The sequence below is a fragment of the Benincasa hispida genome, chromosome 4, assembly GCF_009727055.1.
Source record: "Benincasa hispida cultivar B227 chromosome 4, ASM972705v1, whole genome shotgun sequence".
Taxonomy (NCBI): domain Eukaryota; kingdom Viridiplantae; phylum Streptophyta; class Magnoliopsida; order Cucurbitales; family Cucurbitaceae; genus Benincasa; species Benincasa hispida.
In genome coordinates, this window is record NC_052352.1 from 14,279,192 (window position 1) to 14,297,352 (window position 18,161).

The following is an 18,161-nucleotide window of genomic DNA, read 5'->3' on the forward strand; positions in this document are numbered from 1 at the left end:
ATGTTCACTTACATAAAGTTCAAAACAAACATTTTTAAAAAATTAAAGCCCTCCAAGGGGGAAACCTTAAGTCTTATTGATTTGCATGCCTTCCAAGACAGCTATTCCAAGAGTTACTAATTTCAATAACAAACTTTATCGAAAAACAAAACAGAATATGTTTATTAATTTACAAACTACGAGTTTTAGGACATAAAATCCAACAAACTCCCACTTGGACTAAAACTCCTAGGGAGTTATCACAATGTTGAATTTAATGTGAGAAAACATATGAGTAAAAAAAACATATTGAATACATATAAACTAGGCATATACCCAAAAGTTCTCCCACTTTGCCTAGTTTACAAACTTCGTAGACCTAGACTCTGTAGGTGACTTCAAACACTTTAGCCGTGAGGGCCTTTGTTAAAAACGATCAGCAATGTTTTGCTTAGAAGATATCTGGGTTAACTACAACGTCTCCACGATGTACAATCTCCCGGATCAGATGGTATTTGCACTCAATATGCCTGTGCGTGCTTGTGGCTTCTTGGTTCTCTTGAAATTTGCAACTGCACCACTATTATCTCACAATATAGGGTGATAGGCATATGCATATTGGAACAACTTTCAAATTTGTCAAGAATTTCCCTCGACCATATTGCTTCCTTTTGCTGCTTCACATGTAGCTACGTTTCAGCTTCCATTGTGGAGTCCGCAATACAATTTTGCTTCACACTTCTCCACACTACTGCTCCTTCCATCAGAAATGAACACTAATCCCGATGTAGATCTTCTACTTTATCGGAGGTTTGAAAATCAGAGTCAGTGTATCCAATAAGGATCAAATCCTTAGTATCATAAACGAGCATGTAGTTCCTCGTTCTCCTAAGATACTTGAGAATTTTTTAACGGATAGTCCAATGATTATATCCAGGATTTAGACTTGAAGCCTACTGACTATCCCATACTGCATAGCTATATGTCAGGCTCTAGTACATAATCATTACATACATATCTCAATCCCTCAACCTCTAGGTGTCTTAGGACATTGATCCTTTGACAAATGAATCCATATCTGTAAGGTAACAAACCTCTTTTGGAATTCTGCATTTTTATACCTAGACAACATTTGTCTATATAAGTTGCTTGAGACATGGCTAGTGTTTTGTTCTTGTGGTTTCGAATAATCTGAATCCCTAAACATACTGCGCATTTCCTAAATCTTTCATTTGGAACTGTGTTGCTAGCCATTTTTTGATGTCAGTTAGGTAACCCCTACTTCATTCCACATGAGTAGAATATGGTCAACATATAAAAAAAACTAAGAACACTATAGTAGAGATTGACGATCTTCTGTAAAACATAAGGCTCAGTCAACATCTTACTTCAAAGCCATAAGATTTGAATCGCAGTATCAAATCTTATATTACAAGATTTAGAAGCTTGTTTCAAACCATAAATGGATTTTTGAAGCTTACAAACCTTTTGTTCTTTGACTCTTTGCAATAAAACCCCTCTGGTTAAGCCTATATAGATACTCTCCTCAAGATCGCCGTTTAAAAAAACCTGTCTTGACATCCATCTGCCAAATTTCATAGTCATAAAAAGTGTGCAATGGAATAAGAGTATTCTAAACGACTTAAGCATCGGCAACGAGAGATAAGTTTCTTATAGTCTACTCCCCTCTCTGGGTATAACCCTTGCCACATAGTTGAGCCTAATAAATTCCTATAGTTTACCGCTTGGGTTCGTTTTCTCTTGTAGATACCACTTACAACCAATTGGTTTTACATCATTTGGTTGATCTACAATTCCCAGACAGAAATTTGAAGTACATAGACTCCATTTCGAGGTCCATGGCTTTGACCCAACTGATCATGGTCCACATCTTTTATCCCCGTTTTATAGGTCAATGGATTCTTTATGCCGTCATTAGGGATAACGACTTTGTTTTTCTTTGTTAAACCCAAGTAATAGTCGGGCTGATGAACAACCTCCCACTACGGCGAGGCATTTCTAAACTCTTGAGAAGGATATGTGACCGACCAGATGTACTAGTTTTATCTAGCTACTTTAGTAGTACACTAGTTCTATCTGTAGCGTTCTTTGGAAATTTCATTAATACTAGTCTTACTGCGAGGTTGATGACTTCTTATGTGGTCTTCCTCTAAGAATGTGGCATTTTATCGATACAAATACCTTATTCTCTTAAGGATCGTAAGAATAGACCAACCTTTTGTTTATTTTGTATAACCTACAAATAGGCATAGTTTTGAACGATGTTCCAATTTTTTAGGATTTTGCACCAACATGTGTGCCAGGCATCCCCAAATCCTAAAGTAACTAAACTTCCTTTACGCCCTTTCAATAGCTCATAAGGTTTTCTGAAAACACTTTTAGAGGGAACGTTATTCAAAATATAGACAACAGTCTCTAATGCATGTCCCACAAAAGAATCAGGCAACTTAGCAAAGTTCATCATTTGAGCGAAACTATGTCCAAACAGGTTTTGTTTCTTCTTTCAGATACAACCTTTCTGCTGAGGCATATTAGGTGCAGAGAGTTGTGACTTGATTTCGTGTCTATCATAGTCCTGGAATCTTAAGTCCATGTACTCCCCACCCGATCTGATCATAATGTCTTAATTGTTTTACCTAACTGGGTTTTCAACCTCAGCCTTATGATTCTTTGAACTTTTCAAAAGAATCAGACTTATGATGTATTAGGTAAAATATGAACATACCTTGAATAATCATCAATAAAACTAATGAAATATCCATACCACCCTCGAGCTTTGACAATTCATCGGTCCACGGAGTTCGAATGTACGAGCTCTAAGGGTTATTGTGGCTCTGAACCTTTTCCAGTAAAAGATCTCTTAGTCATTTTTCCCTCAAGGCAAGACTCACATGGAGGTAAAGAATTGCCTTCTAACTGATTTAGGAGTCCATTCGTAACCAATCTCCCAATCCTTTGAGATTTATGTGGCCAAGTCTTAGGTGCCATAGATAGGCATTAGAAAAAAACTTTTTGTTTTTTATTCTAAGTTTCGGGCTGTTCTAAAACCATCTCAGTATTTAAGACAAATTTCTTAGTTGGTCTAACTTATATAAGTTGTTTTCAAGTATAGCAGAAAAATTTGAATACCTTTTCTGAAAATGAACGCTTCATTAACTTCAAAAGATATTTTATACATTTGTTCCAATATACATGTGATAGATATTTAAATTTCGTCTCATTTTAGAAGCATACAAACATCTTTAAGTATGATATATCTATCGTTGAAAAATAACTTCAAGTCTTCCACGTACTTCGATCGAGATAACCTCTCCTGTTCCAACTTTGAGGGTGATCTCGCCTTCTTCAAGCTTTTCTAGGAACTAGTTTACTGAAAAGAGAAAGAAAAATATGATTAGTGCTCCTGAATCCAATATCCAGGTTGAGGTATCTACTCCACTAAACAAGTTTCAACAACTAGTAAATTATATTTAACCTTGTGCCTCTTTCGAGGGCAGGGCCTGAGGACATTCCTTAGTTAAGACAAATTCTCAAGGTCATCTATTACTAGTGTTGAAAGATTAGATGTGGTTGTTCCTACCCTTATAAGATATAACAAATGCATGTCACATGTTTTTCCTATAGTGGAGTTTTAAAACTATATGGCATACTATATGCATACATAATCATACAACATTATACATCACATGCATAATAGGTAAACAACACTAAAGTGGACCGATTTTGGCATTAAAAACAAACAAATAACTAATTTATTACAAAAAAATAGCAACCATCTTCCCCAAACTGGCTTCAAACACTTTGAACCATCGGGAATCGCTCAGAAAACTCTTGAACCGGCCCAAAAACTCCAAAAACCAAGTTGAATCGGTCAAATCGGCTCGACCAGGTCAAACAGACCGGTCCAGATCGGCTTGTCGGCGAGTCCACGGAGGCGGAGCGGGCAGCAAATAGGGTCGGCACACGGCGTGTGGGTCACGAGCGGAGCGGGCAGGGCGCATGGGTCGCGATAGTTGGATTCGGGTGGGGCAGCGTGGAGCCAAGCGCGCTTGCGAGAAATCCGAGTCGGAGCGCTCGGGATGGCGGGACGGGTCTGGGAGCAGAATTCAGGTCTGTGATCAAAATTCCTTCAATTTTGCTACTGTCTTCTCTCCCGGAATCACGAAATTACAGCCTAATTTCAACTCTAATGAATCCAACAAATTTACAGACCATTTTTCACACATTAATGCTCATAAGTAGATGAGCAATTACAAATTTTCACAAGAAATTTAAATTAAAACAATGTCAAAATCATAATAAATCCACTTTAGTCCATATTTCATTCAACCTTTGAATAGAAAGGAAAAAAAACACCCACCAAAAGTAATTGAGCATAATTAAAGCATGCTCTGATACCACATGATGGAACACGAGATATACGCAGCGAAAAAAGGATCTAATTACACTCTAATTGCTTTTAATTTAAAGGAAAATAGCTACAAAAAGCAGGAAAAACAGTGAATTAAAATGGACAGCATACAACCTTTGAAGCTCCCGAAAACCACTTTTTCTCGCTAAATCTCGACCCAAACTCTTCCGGACCACCACTAGAGTTGACCTACTATCCTTTGGACTCAGAACCGGATTATGGGACCCAGTGGATGAAGACACCAAAGAGAGAAAAAAGAGATGGAAAATAAGAATGAATTTGAGTTTAGTATGGGCTTTTTCTTTTGAACTTCACTCAAAGAAAAGTGATTTTTCCAGCCCAAATTTAGAAAAAAATTTTGAAAAAAAGGCCGAAAGTTTTTCATCCATAATTGAAAGCCCATTTATAGAAAAAACCATGCAACATTTGCATGAAACAAATCCATAAAAACCCAACACCTAGAATCCACTATCTAAGTGGGCTTAATGTCTCTACTATAAGTCAACACCTAGCCCACTATTTTGTTAGTGGAATTATCCAACAAAAGTTTGGATTTTCCCACTAACTTTAGTCAAAGGGCAAAATAGTCATTTGGTCAAAGTCAACTTTGACCAAAAAGTCAACATTTTGACTTTTTATTATTTTTTCCGTTTGACTAATTTTGACCTCCCGAGCATGATCCGCACTTCATTTTCTCAGAAATTCAAAATCAATTTGAATAAAGGTGCGTCAAAGTTTGACTTTTTTAAAAGTCATAAGCTCAACTGCTTTGACTTTTACGTCTTTGACCATTTTCATTATTTCCGAGCTTCCAAGATATGAACGTTATTCAATTCTTAATATTGTAAATCACATTTAAATTATTAAACTGTATCTCTAAACGAAAAACCGACTCCTCATATCAACAGTATACTTATCTGGTTTTTCTTCTTCACTTAATTTCGGAACAATTCGAATTATTTCTAATCATATTGTTTCTAAGTTTAATCCATTTGAGCTAGTAGGAGGGAACCTAAATGGCCTATAGATCATGGTCCAACGATTCGAGATTAGGCCTGTTAAACTCTTTAGACGAAAGGCTAATCAACATTGCGTTAACTAACTGGTCATTCCAGCTATATGTCCCATAGTTGCACTCCCCTCACTATAGATATATTTGTGTCCATTTGATATAACCATGATTAGTAAGCTAATCCTTCACAGGTTGTTCGTAATCTCGGCTAGGTCATAAAAACCGTTTTACTCCCAAGACTACATCTTGTTCCTTAAGTTCTACTGATCCTCTAATGAACAATTGGTTTAAGGTCAAACTTATAAACTGAACCCCTCTCGGGCCAAGGAAGGGTTGAGGCCCCTTGTTCAAGACCTAGATTCAGTACTAAAGGGAACAACCTATCTACTATCCCTATAATGGGTAGGAGTGAATTCCATCTTGCACCTTATGTTCCCAGCTATCTACCTGATCTTACCCTTGAAATGGGAGGCTTATTGGGCCAGTGATGATGAACTGCCCTCACCTATGCAGATCTATGGATAATTCCAAGTGAATAGGAGTTCATAGTTAGCTCAGGATTAAGATTAAGTTACCTAGGTCATCAATTAACGAAATAGCCAATTTTATACATAAAACGACATTTAGAACTAAAAAGTGACTATTTCATAGTTCAATCTTATGTAAACTCTTTACATAGGATGCCCTCACTTTCATGTCTCTATATGAACGATTCAGGATCACATCGTTTTTACTAACTACAAAGTGGGTCGCATCCATAGTGTCCCCAGAATAAGGCGCTCAACCTTATTCATATACTATAGACCATTTTGGCTATATATTTGAATTGATCCACATTTATGTCACTACATAAAGTTCAAACTACATTAAATAGCCTCAGGACCTTAGTTTATTGGATTCAAGATTACTATTTCAATAACAACTTTATCAAAAAATAAAACAGAATATATTTATTAATTTACAAACTACGAGTTTTAGGACATAAAATCCAACAATTTTTGGACAAGAAACGATATATGTTATTAGATAATGTATATGTAGTTCCTTATATCAAGAGGAACCTAATTTCTGTTTCATGTCTGATTGAACAAAATTAATCCATTTCCTTCTCTAAGAATAAAGTGTTTACTTTTAAGGAATGGAGTTGGGTTTTGGTTCAATAGAAAATAACTTGTATGTACTAAGGCCATTAGTCAGAAAAGTTGTGCTCAATACTGAATTGTTCAAAACAGCAACAACTGTAAAAAGACATAGAATTTCTCCTAAAAAATTGACCATCTTTGGCATCTAAGTTAGGTCACATCAATCTCAATAGGATTGAGAAGTTGGTCAAAAGTGGACTTCTAAATGGTTTAGAAGAAAACTCTTTACCAGTATGTGAATCATGCCTTGAAGGCAAAATGACCAAACGTCCTTTTACTAGAAAAGGTTATAGAGTCAAGGAAACCTTGGAGATTATACATTCCGACCTCTATGGTCCGATGAATGTAAGAGCATAAGGTGGGTATGAATATTTCATCTCTTTTATAGATGATTATTCTAGATTTGGATATCTATACCTAATGCAACATAAGTCTGAAGCTCTTGAAAAGTTAAAGGAGTACAAGACTGAAGTTGAAGACTTGTTAGGTAAGAAGATAAAAACACTAAGATCCGATCGTTGTGGAGAGTATATGGACTTAAGATTCCAAAACTATATGATAGAACATGGAATCACGTCCCAACTCTCAGCCCCAGGTACACCGCAACAGAATGGTGTATCAGAAAGAATAAACAGAACCTTGTTGGACATGGTTTGGTCTATAATGAGTTATGCTCATCTTCCAGACTTGTTTTAAGGATATGCAGTAGAGACTGCAGTTTATATTTTGAACAACGTTCCCTCAAAGAGTATTTCTGAAATACCTTTTAAGTTATGGAGAGGTTGTAAAGGTAGTTTACGCCACTTTAGGATTTGGGGATGTCCGACCCATATGCTAATGGCAACCCCAAAAAGTTGGAACCTTGTTCAAAAGTGTGCCTATTTGTAGGTTACCCCAAGGAAACAAGAGGTTGATACTTCTATGATCCAAGTGAGAATAGAATGTTTGTATCGAGAAATGCTACCTTCTTGGAAGAAGACCACACGAGGGATCATACACCACGAAGTAAACTTGTTTTAAATGATATTTCTAATAACACTGCTGAGACTTCAACATGAGTTGTTAAACAGGCTGATAGATCAACAAGGGTTGTTGATGACAGTTTATCTAGTCATCCATCTCAAAGTTGAGATTGCCTCGACGTAGTAGAAGGGTTATGAACCCACTTGTACGCTACATGGGTTTAATAGAATCCCAAAACATCATAACTGTTGATGGTATTGAGGATCTATTATCTTATAAGCAAGCAATGGAAGATGTTGACAAAGATGAATGGATTAAAACCATGAATCAAAAAATGGAGTTCATGTACTTCAATTCTTTCTGGGAGCTTGTAGATCAACCTAATGGGGTCAAACCTATAAGTTGTAAATGGGTTTGCAAGAGGAAAAGAGGTATAGATGGAAAGGTATAGACCTTTAAAGCTAGACTTGTGGCAAAGGGTTATACCCAGGTTGAGGGAGTGGACTATGAAGAAACTTTCTCACCTGTTGTCATGTTAAAGTCTATCAGGATTCTATTGTCCATAGCCACACATTATGACTATGAGATATGGAAAATGGACGTCAAGACTGCCTTTTTGAATGGTAATCTTGAAGAGACCATCTACATGATTCAACTATAAGGATTCATTGAACAAGATCAAAAGCAAAAAGTTTGCAAGCTTAATTGGTCTATTTATGGACTGAAACAAGCATCTCGATCTTGAAATATAAGATTTGATACTGTGATCAAATCTTACGGCTTTGATTAGAATGTTGATGAGCCTTGTGTTTACAATAAAATCATCAACTGCTTAGGAGCTTTCCTTGTGCTATATGTTGATGATATGCTACTCATTGGGAATGATGTAGGTTTTCTGATTGATGTTAAGAAATGGCTAGCCGCCCAATTCCAACTGAAAGATTTGGAAGAGGCACAGTTTGTTCTAGGAATCCAGATTATAAGGGATCGTAATAACAAAAGGTTGGCCTTGTCTTAAGCATCGTATATTGACAAGATGATATTCGATGCACAATTCCAAGAAGGGTTTATTACCTTTCAGGCATGAAATTATTTTGTCTAAGGAACAGTGTCCTAAGACTCCTCGAAAGGTTGAGGAAATAAGACAGATTCTCTATGCATCGACTATTGGTAGCCTTATGTATGCAATGTTATGTACTAGACTTGACATTTGCTATGTAGTAAGGATTGTCAGTTGATATTAGTCCAATCCAGAATTAGACCACTGGATGACAGTCAAAACAATCCTTAAGTATCTTCGGAGAACGAGGGACTATATGCTCATGTATGGAGATAAGGATTTAATCCTTACACGATACACATACTCTAACTTTCAGTCTGATTGGGATTCTAAAAAATCCATATCTGGGTCAGTATTCACTCTGAATGAAGGAGCTATAGTATGGCAAAGCATCAAGCAAGAATGTATCGCAGACTCTACTATGGAAGCTGAATACGTAGCTGCTTGTGAAGCTGCTAAAGAAGTTGTTTGACTTGAGAAGTTCCTTACTGATTTAGAAGTTGTTTCAAATATGTCTTTGTCCATCACATTTTATTGTGATAATAGTGGTGTTATGACAAATTCTAAGGAACCTAATAGTCACCGAAGAGGCAAGCACATAGAACGAAAATATCATTTGGTTTGGAGATTGTGTATCGTGGTGATGTGATTGTCACGAAGATCGCGTCGGAGCACAACATTGTTGATCCTTTTACAATCCCTAATGCATAAATTATATATATATCAATCTCAAATCTTTTCACCTCGTCTCACCTTTATTAATTTTCTTCCAAAAAAAATTAAATCCACCAACTTAAATCCAAATAAAATCTAAATTTTAAATCTCCCTAATAATTATCTACATTTTTCTTAAATTAAAATCCATATTCTCAAATCATCTTAATTAAACTAAAACTAAATCCAAATTAGACCTCCAAATCTGTTATCAAAGCTAAAATTTTGAATCATTCAAATTCTCCCAATCCTCACTTAACCAAACGCATAACAAATATACTTCAATCAATTAAGCTTTGAAATTATCTTAATTTTGGCTCCAAAACCAAAATTAAGAGCGATAAAACTAAATAGTTTTGAAATAATTAATTCAAGTCTCTAATCAATTAAATTCAAATCAGCAAAAAAACTTTTCAATTGTCTCAATTTGATTCCAAATTCCAAAAGTTAAAGGGAAACTAAACTCAATAATTTGAGACAATTAACTCAAGGTTTCCTAAAACTCGGGGTGTTACAAAATATAAATATTTGTTTATTTTTAAGGATATTTGTAATACATAGTAGAGTAAGAGAAAAAATCTAAAAATATATTACATCTTTAAAATATTTGCGAATATGGATGAGTTGACTAATCAAGCTTTGATTTTTTTTTTTACTTTCCAATTTTCTTTCCTTTCTCCAATTTTTTACTTCTTCCCTTCTATTTAATTTTCTTTCCTTTCTTTAGTTTTTGTTTCTTCTCTTTCTCTTATTTTTAAAAATTTTCGTTCCTTTATTTGAATTTTTTCTTCTTTCTTTTTTTTCCACAAGAATTATGAGACTGAGTTTCGTATCCAAGACTTAAGAGTACTCAATTCATAAGTGACTTAACACCAACAAGCAATCATCAAGTTTGATTATCATAATAAATAATAAATATAAACAGCAAATGAAAGTCTATCAGTGATAGTCATTAATATTTTCTATCATCGATAGCTTAATCTAGAAATCTATCATTGATAGCCAACTTAGTGAATTTAATTAATAAAGTTGAATCTCGAACTAAATGTAAGTGGAATGCCTAGAAGTTATCACTAATAGCATGTTTATCAGTGATAGAAGCTATCATCGAAAAGAAAAGAGACTTTTAAATGTTTGGGAAGGATAAGAAATGGACAAAAAGGTACTCAGTGGCTATGATTGATCAAATCTACTATTGATAGCATGTTACCAATGATAGAAGCTAATACTGATAGCATGTTATCGATGATAGAAGCTACCACTGATAGCACGTTATCAGTGATAGAAGTTCCCACTGATAGCACGTCATCAGTGATAGAAAACTATCACTAATAGCATGATATCAGTGAGATCATTGATAGCATCTTATCAGTGATGTTATCAATGAAAGAAACGATCACTAATAACCACAATATGAGTGATGTTAGTGAAATCATGATAAAACTTAGGTGATATTTATATATTGAGTTTCTTTCAAAGGTGATAACCAGTTATAAAAGTCCATCATTGATAGCCTTAAGTGTTAATATTTTAAAGTTGATTCTAATTGATGAAAGTCTATCAATGATAGCGACTGATAGTTTCTATCAGTGATAGCCATGATAAAAGATTATTAGTGATAGCTATTGTGGTAATCAAAGTTGTTGGTCTTCTTTCAAAGTTGATCACTATTTATAAATCTATGGTCACTGATATCCTTAAGTATTAATATTTCGAGGTTGATTTCAATTGATGAAAGTGAATCAATGATAGTTACTGATAATTGATAGCAAATTAAAAGCTAATATTTTAAGATTGTATTAATTTTTCTTAAATTGAAAGCTATCTCTGATCACAACTATCATCGATAACAATTGATAAAAACTATTAGCAACAGCAGCTGATAGCAATTATCGGTGGCTATCACTAATAGTTGCTATCAGTGATAGCTTTTAGTTTGAGAAAACTGGGAAGAAGTGAGCAAAATGATGGCTAGGCATGGGTTTTTTAGTCTTTTATAATTTTTTGATCTATATATGCAATTATTTTATTTGTGTACTACATATTCTATTATTTTGGACTTGAATTCTATTTATGCAACTAGCTCTATCTTTAATGTTTAAATTTTGATTATTAACATAAAAAATTTGAAAATTAACCCACTTTTCTAGTTTCAATGAACTAATGTATAATTATGTTTTATAAATTTAAAAAATTGTATTTTTTAAGGGTAACTTTGCTTTTTTTAAGATATTGTTTTGCGAGATATTATTTTAAATATTGGTTTCTAGAATTAAAGTTGATTTCATTTAAATAAATATTGTTTGCCAATGATTATGTGTTTTTAATTTAATTAGTTTTAGATCATTAGATTTTATTTCCATATATTGATGATTAGTTAGGAGCATATTTGTCTGCGTCTTCAAATAATTATAGTATATTTTAATCAAATATTTTAGGTAAAGATATTTTTAGGATAAAAATTAGGTTAAGACATTTTTCAAAATTACTCTTCAAAATTAGACAAAGAAAAGCAAAATCTTAGACACGAGCACCAATCTTGTATTTCAACATTGGCCAAAACTTTCTTTATGGCCAATATAGACCGTAATTTGGGCTATGAATTCGTTTCGGCCCATATAAATTAGTGGGCCAAGTTGGGCCGTCGGAAAATTTTGGTACTGTAGTGTTCCTTCCTGCAGGCCGCAACATTCGCATTTCAAATGACCAGAGCTGGCATGTACCGACCATCAATTTCTCTCAAAACTTTCTTTCTGGCTTCACCCATTTACTCGCCGCTTCATTGCGGCTCTCCTCTTGGGGTTTTGCTTCACTGTTTCTGTGTTGATGTCAACCAGCGGCATGAGAGGACTGTAAATCAACCTTTAGAAGAACACTTCTCGTCGCTTTGCCCTTGCAGTTCTTCATTTAATTGAATAAAATGACGATACCGGATTCTCCCACCTGTTTCGTCAACGCTGCTGCGTCTCACTATACTGTCTTCGTCGACACTAACCTTGACACTCACTTGGCGATGGCCGTCTCAGACGGTGATACTGTCTCTGATGTCAAAGGTGAACTTCTGCTATCTCCTTTTGTTTTTTCCCCTTCTTTCCGCCTGTATACTGCTGTAGAGCTTATCATTGCATTCTTTATCAGTATGGCTGTATCTGGTTTATTGATTTTGGGCTGAAGCTGATGCACGAACGTCGTAAGTAATTTGAAGTCTTTGGGTTGCGAAGACTTTGATGTTTTGTAATGTCTGTTTTAGAAGCATGAGAGCTGAGATTTTCTTCCTTTGGTTATTGGTTATTTTAAGTTTTCTCTGATGATGTCTGGCATTTCTAAAGAGATATTTTCAGAGATAGAGTTTAAAAATACAAATTACACAGAGTGGATTTTCTTAATTGAATTTTTGTTATATTTCTGTATGTTTAGTTTATTTCTATGTCTGTCTCTTTCATTCAGTTTCAACAGTTCTATACTAATTCTTCTTCTTTACTGTTTTTCCTGTTTTCTTAGTTCAAGTGAAATTGAGTCGAATTTTCACTAAATTCTACCTTTCTATCTTACATGAGTGAAATTGTTTGTTATTATTATTGTTTTGTAATGTACTTTTTAGGATTTTTTTAAAAAAATCTAAGCTAAATTTGAAAACTTAATAAAATGGTTTTTTAAAAACTTTTGTTTTCAATATTCGGCTATGAATTCAAATATTTCCTTAGAGAAGATAATACCAATATAAAGAAATGGTGAACAAGCACAGTTGTCAAATACCAAATAGTTAACAGCCTAAATTCCGCTGGCTTAAACCTTTACATTTGAAATGATTCCTTGATACTTTTGCACGCAGATAAGATAGAGAAGGAGCATCCACTGTGTTTTCCTCATCTCGGGACCATAAAAATTCATGCAATTAAGGTGCTTAATTATTTTTCTGTATGCGTGAGCAGAATCCATTATACATCTCTTTTATTTACAACCACAGGGGATTTTAAATGACAGGTAATGCGCAGAGGGTACTTCTATCATCTTTCTGACTCCATGTATTTGAAAAGTGCATTTGTTGGCTACGACGACAGTTGGTTTCTTTCTATTGATGCTTCTATTGTTGATGGTCACTCAACTGACCGTAATATTGGTGGTGATCTTTCAACTTATTTTGAAAGGGCAGGTGATACCTCCGTTGATAGAATCAATGTTGCTAGAAATAATCATAATGGACAGTTACCTAACTATGATGCTCAAAAATTGCAAGACATTGTGGCTCAACAATATGTCAATGTGAAAGCCCCTACCGATATCTATTTTGATTCATGTCATTCTAGTAAAAGAGATTTCATGATTAAGAAGGCAGAAGTTACTCATTCTGTTGAAAATCACAGCAAACATCAATCAGGCAGGACAAGGAATGGCTGTGAAGGCTTCAACGAAACATTGGAATCTCTGCCTACTGTGAAGGCGAATCATAAAAGTAAAAAGAGAAAAACCAAATTGGTTAATGAACACCAAGTTGTCAATCATACCAGTGATGATAATGATCAAAATCCATTGCAGCAAGTAGTTGGATCTAGTGAAAAATCCAGGGAATATGCACATAATGATGTTTCTGATCATCAATCGGGCAGGACAAGGAATGGCTGTGAAGGCTTCAACGAAACATTGGAATCTCTGCCTACTGTGAAGGCGAATCATAAAAGTAAAAAGAGAAAAACCAAATTGGTTAATGAACACCAAGTTGTCAATCATACCAGTGATGATAATGATCAAAGTCCATTGCAGCAAGTAGTTGGATCTAGTGAAAAATCCAGGGAATATGCACATAATGATGTTTCTGATCATCCAATGATGGAAAGCAGATCCAATGTAGATGAACCTGGTCAGATTTCATCTTCTAATACACGTGATGAATCTGAACATGGAAGGAAGCTAAAGCATAATTTACCTGAGGAAGCTGAAGTTGATGGCAAAAATGATAAATCCAACTATCTGACTGACAATACTTCTTTCGAAGTTGCTGCGCAGGCTGGGTCCATTGCAGAAAAAATGCACAAGACTGAATTGACAAGTGGAGTAACGAATGGGGTGGAAGGAAACAGGGATTTGGTTTCTGAATCTAGTAAAGTGACATCTACACGTAAGGTTACTTCCGAGTACTTTTCAGATAAGAAACAAAGTGCACAAGTTTTCGTAGGTAGTTCGTCTACTGAACCTGATGCTCACCTGCTCAAGACTGGTTCAAGTGGTGTAAAGAAGAGGAAAAAGAAAAGGAAATCTAAGTTGTCAGGTTGTCCAAATCAGGATGTTGGTTTGATTTCATCCAGAGTAGGGGATAAACAGGATGCAAGTCGAGAATCTGATATAACAACTGTTCCCAGTCAAGATATTGAGGAGGCATTAATTCCCAACCTCCTCGAAGCATCTGCAAGGGAAAGGCAGTATGATTCTATCGACAAAACTGCAGAAAAGTTTGCACCGTCCCTTGTTGGAGAGTCTGGTATGTTTCTCTTCAAACATTCTTGTAGCATAATTTGTAATGTATATGGGGTTGTATGTCTTCCTAAAAATGTGGTTGTATGTTAAATGAAAGATCATGTTTACAGCTTCACAAACTAGTCCCACAAATGTTGGGTTCTGATGTTGATTCATATTCTTCTTGTAGATGGTGATAAGAACAACATTGAACTTGCCGATGTGCAAAGCATAATGGATGCGTCTGATAAAGCTGTGTTAGGAGGAATGGTAGATTCAAAGGATCTTGCCTCTAAAAGCAAGGACCTTGCTGAACTCCAGAGAAGTGTTGGTACAATTGAGGATGCCAACAATGTTCAAAGGAATCATCTGACGTGCAAAACTGGCAAAATTGTTGCAATTGGGGAGGAAAGAGATTCCCTACAGATCGCTGATACCAAGGCCTCAATGGTAGAGAACTGCCACTCATCAAGCTGGGATGGTACTGACGCTAAAATTAAAGCTACTGATATTTCTGAATTAGTACATTTAAAGGGAACTACTGAAAACGCCAAGCATTGTAAGAAAAAGAAGATTAAAAAATCTAGGGATTCAACAGAAGAAAGACAGATTAATTTAATCACAGCAGGTGCTAGAGATTCTGCACTAGACATTCTTCCAACTGAGACGCAAAGTTTTACTTTAGGTGATAATTCCTGTAGTAAAGCCGAGATTGGAGAAAGGAATGTTTCTCTAATGAAAGGAGAAAACGAAACTAATACTTCTATATTGCCTGATGTTAGGAACATAGATATAGATAAACCCAATATAAGTAAGGAGGAACCTTTGCTGCAAATCAACAAAACTCAAGCAGTAGCAAAAGACATGGATGGACAGGTGAGGAAGAAAATTAAGAAGAGACCTGTGGCTTCACTGAACAATACACCAGGCCTCCAAGCAGAAAGTATCAGTAAGGAGGATTCATTCCTTTCAAAGAGAAGTGACAGTGAAGTAAAGCCTGTGTCTATAGCGGCAAAGAAAACTAAATTTCCAAAAGAGAATTTGAGGAATGAGATTGATGAAGAAAATTTGGACTCTACGCTGTTTTCTGAGGTTGAAACTAGTCCAAGCATTTGCAAGAAGTCTAAGACAGTTGCTTCCTTCCTAACTCCATCTGAAGGCTGTGAAGAGAGGTCTATTGAAGCAAATAGATGCAGTAACACCACTAAAGATGGTACTACTGATAAGGTTGATGATGTTGCAGTTCCTTCTAAAAGCAATAAAGTTGGCATGGAGGAAAATGCTGACGGATTCCAACATGAATCTGATAAATTGCATGTTGACAAATTGAGTAGAGAGAAAAGTGTGAATACTTTGCTCAAAGCTAAAAGAAAAAGGAAGGATCCAAGTGCATGCTCTTCTGCGGCCTCCTTAAGTATGCAGAATGTACAGAAGTCAGATGAAAACACGGAGATTGAAGGACATTGTCAAACTAGCAACTGTAGCGCTCTCAAACTTCATGGATCTTTATCAAAGGATAAATGTGATGCAATGCTTCATGTTGACAATAAGCTAAAGAAAATTTCAAGAGGTGGGGTAAAATCCCTATCTTCTAATGAGCATAAACAGCAAACTTCTGACTCTAATAAAGCAGCTAGGGTGAGGGAAAACCTTGTTGATTCTTCTCGGGACAGCACTGAGATATACAGTGAATCTTCTTTACCAAAAACAAAACCAAAGTCAAAAAGGTCATCAAGTATGGTTCACCATGATCAAAAGCACAAGGGGCGCCAATCTACTGGTATTGACCATCCTGAGGATGGACGAAAATCTTCTGGGACCGGAAAGAAAGATGTTACTCAATCTCAACAAAGGAACATGTTGCTTACATCAGGAGGCATATTTAAGGATGCTAGCAGCAGTGATGGTTCTGAGGATGAAGCTGGAATTGTTCATTCAGATGCTAGTACCAGATCTCCAGATAATTCACTAATATCCGACTTCTCAGATGGTGAAAGCAATGGTAACATCAACTCATCATCATGCCACACCAAGATTATATTGTTTTGCATTTCTTTCTTCCTTGTTGCTTTTTAGATAACTGGACGAGTCTATCAAACTTTTGGGCTTCCTTTCTTTCTTTCTTTCTTTCCTTTTCCCCCACGTTGTTTCTTTATGCAATCATGCTATTGGCTTCTTATTGCTAATATTTTGCTCTTGAACGAATTTTGTCTCAGGATCTGTTGACTTGGAAAGAACAAACATTCGTAGCAGAAGTGTGAGAAAGAAAGAGTAAGTTTATGATGAAAATGGAAGTTGCCTGTCTTTCCTGATTGAAGATATCTTTAATATGATATGAGCATCCGTTGCCTTGAAGTTGTTTACCGTTTTTTTTTCCTTCCTTGCCTTAACGATGTTGTATCCCATTATTGTCCTCACAAACTATGTTGGTCCACCACTCTATAATCTGAGTAGTAACTGAATGAAAAGCTGATTTCTCTACTCAGATACATTTTTTGAAGCTCCAGTTATTTGTTTTATTATTTTTTTTTAATCCTTAGTTCTTTACGATAGATATCTTTATTCATCATGCTATTGCTTTAGACACAAACAATGATCTTCATCTATGCTTCTATTTATAAATTGTTACAGAAATGTTTTCCATGCATTTAGTGTTCGTCCTTGTAGAAATGCTAAAATGGAAATTACAAATGCCAATTGCTTCCTCCCTACATTGAGATGTTTTGTTTGTAATTTTTTGGGTCCAATATATTCAGTTTCCGTCAGCTTTTCCTTGTTGACTTTTAACTAAAAAAGAAAGGTTTTCTTTCGGAGTTTTTTTTTTTGAAGTGCAATATTTTGCCTTTTGTAGTGTAGTTTATATTCTGCACCTGTAACTGTTTGGTGATTTTGTACAGTCCTTCAAGCCCTGAGAATATGACCCTTGACACAATCCTTCGAAGTTCAAGTAGATATAAGAAGGCAAAGCTCACAGCTTCACAATTACAACAAGATGATACTGAAAGCCAGCCTGTCGATTTTGTTCCAGACAGTCAGACTAATGCTTAGTTCGTTATTGTCATGTACCTCCTCCAGGACCAGTACTCCACATTGCATCGCCAAACGTTCTTGTGCTTGTCTAAGTTTGTTAATGGAGATTGTCACGATATCAGATAATTTTTGAAGGAAATGAAATCCTTGGGTCCCTTTGGATGCTTGCATGATGTTTCCATGCTGGTCTTTTCTGTAGTAAGCAAAAATCTTATTTTGAAGTAAAGGATCAGTTGAACTATAGTCTATGAAAACTTCTTTTAGCAATTTTTGAACGTTAAGTTGTTAGATGTTAGACCTATTGCGTACAGCATGATATTTATTGAAGTGAAAATGTGAAGCAGCTAGCTCTCTCTCTGGTAGCCAATACGAAGACGA

General features: G+C 35.5%; 1 protein-coding gene across 4 annotated transcripts; it reads left to right on the forward strand.

Moving 5' to 3' along the window:
• Positions 1-12,004: 12,004 nt before the first annotated feature.
• Positions 12,005-18,026, forward strand: LOC120076340. Of its 4 annotated transcripts, none has more exons than XM_039030149.1 (7): positions 12,005-12,355; positions 13,135-13,202; positions 13,287-13,878; positions 14,104-14,778; positions 14,944-16,755; positions 16,970-17,024; positions 17,651-18,026. In XM_039030149.1, exons 1-7 carry the CDS (start codon positions 12,223-12,225, stop codon positions 17,799-17,801), a joined length of 3,486 nt encoding a protein of 1,161 aa, XP_038886077.1. In that variant the 5' UTR covers positions 12,005-12,222; the 3' UTR covers positions 17,802-18,026. The 4 variants fall into 4 exon arrangements, with proteins under 4 accessions (XP_038886077.1, XP_038886076.1, XP_038886074.1 ...); XM_039030148.1 differs by having other exon boundaries at positions 13,287-13,684; positions 13,910-14,778; XM_039030147.1 differs by adding an exon at positions 12,441-12,492 and having other exon boundaries at positions 12,225-12,355; positions 13,287-14,778.
• Positions 18,027-18,161: the final 135 nt, after the last annotated feature.

What these genes read in the sequence shown, in the direction of transcription:
- LOC120076340 (XM_039030146.1), top strand. Translation starts at nt 12,223, where the DNA reads ATGACGATACCGGATTCTCCCACCTGTTTCGTCAACGCTGCTGCGTCT. An exon ending in TAAAAATTCATGCAATTAAG is followed by an intron (nt 13,203 to 13,286) that starts GTGCTTAATTAT and finishes TTTAAATGACAG; the next exon opens with GTAATGCGCAGAGGGTACTT. An exon ending in GTCCCTTGTTGGAGAGTCTG is followed by an intron (nt 14,779 to 14,943) that starts GTATGTTTCTCT and finishes TTCTTCTTGTAG; the next exon opens with ATGGTGATAAGAACAACATT.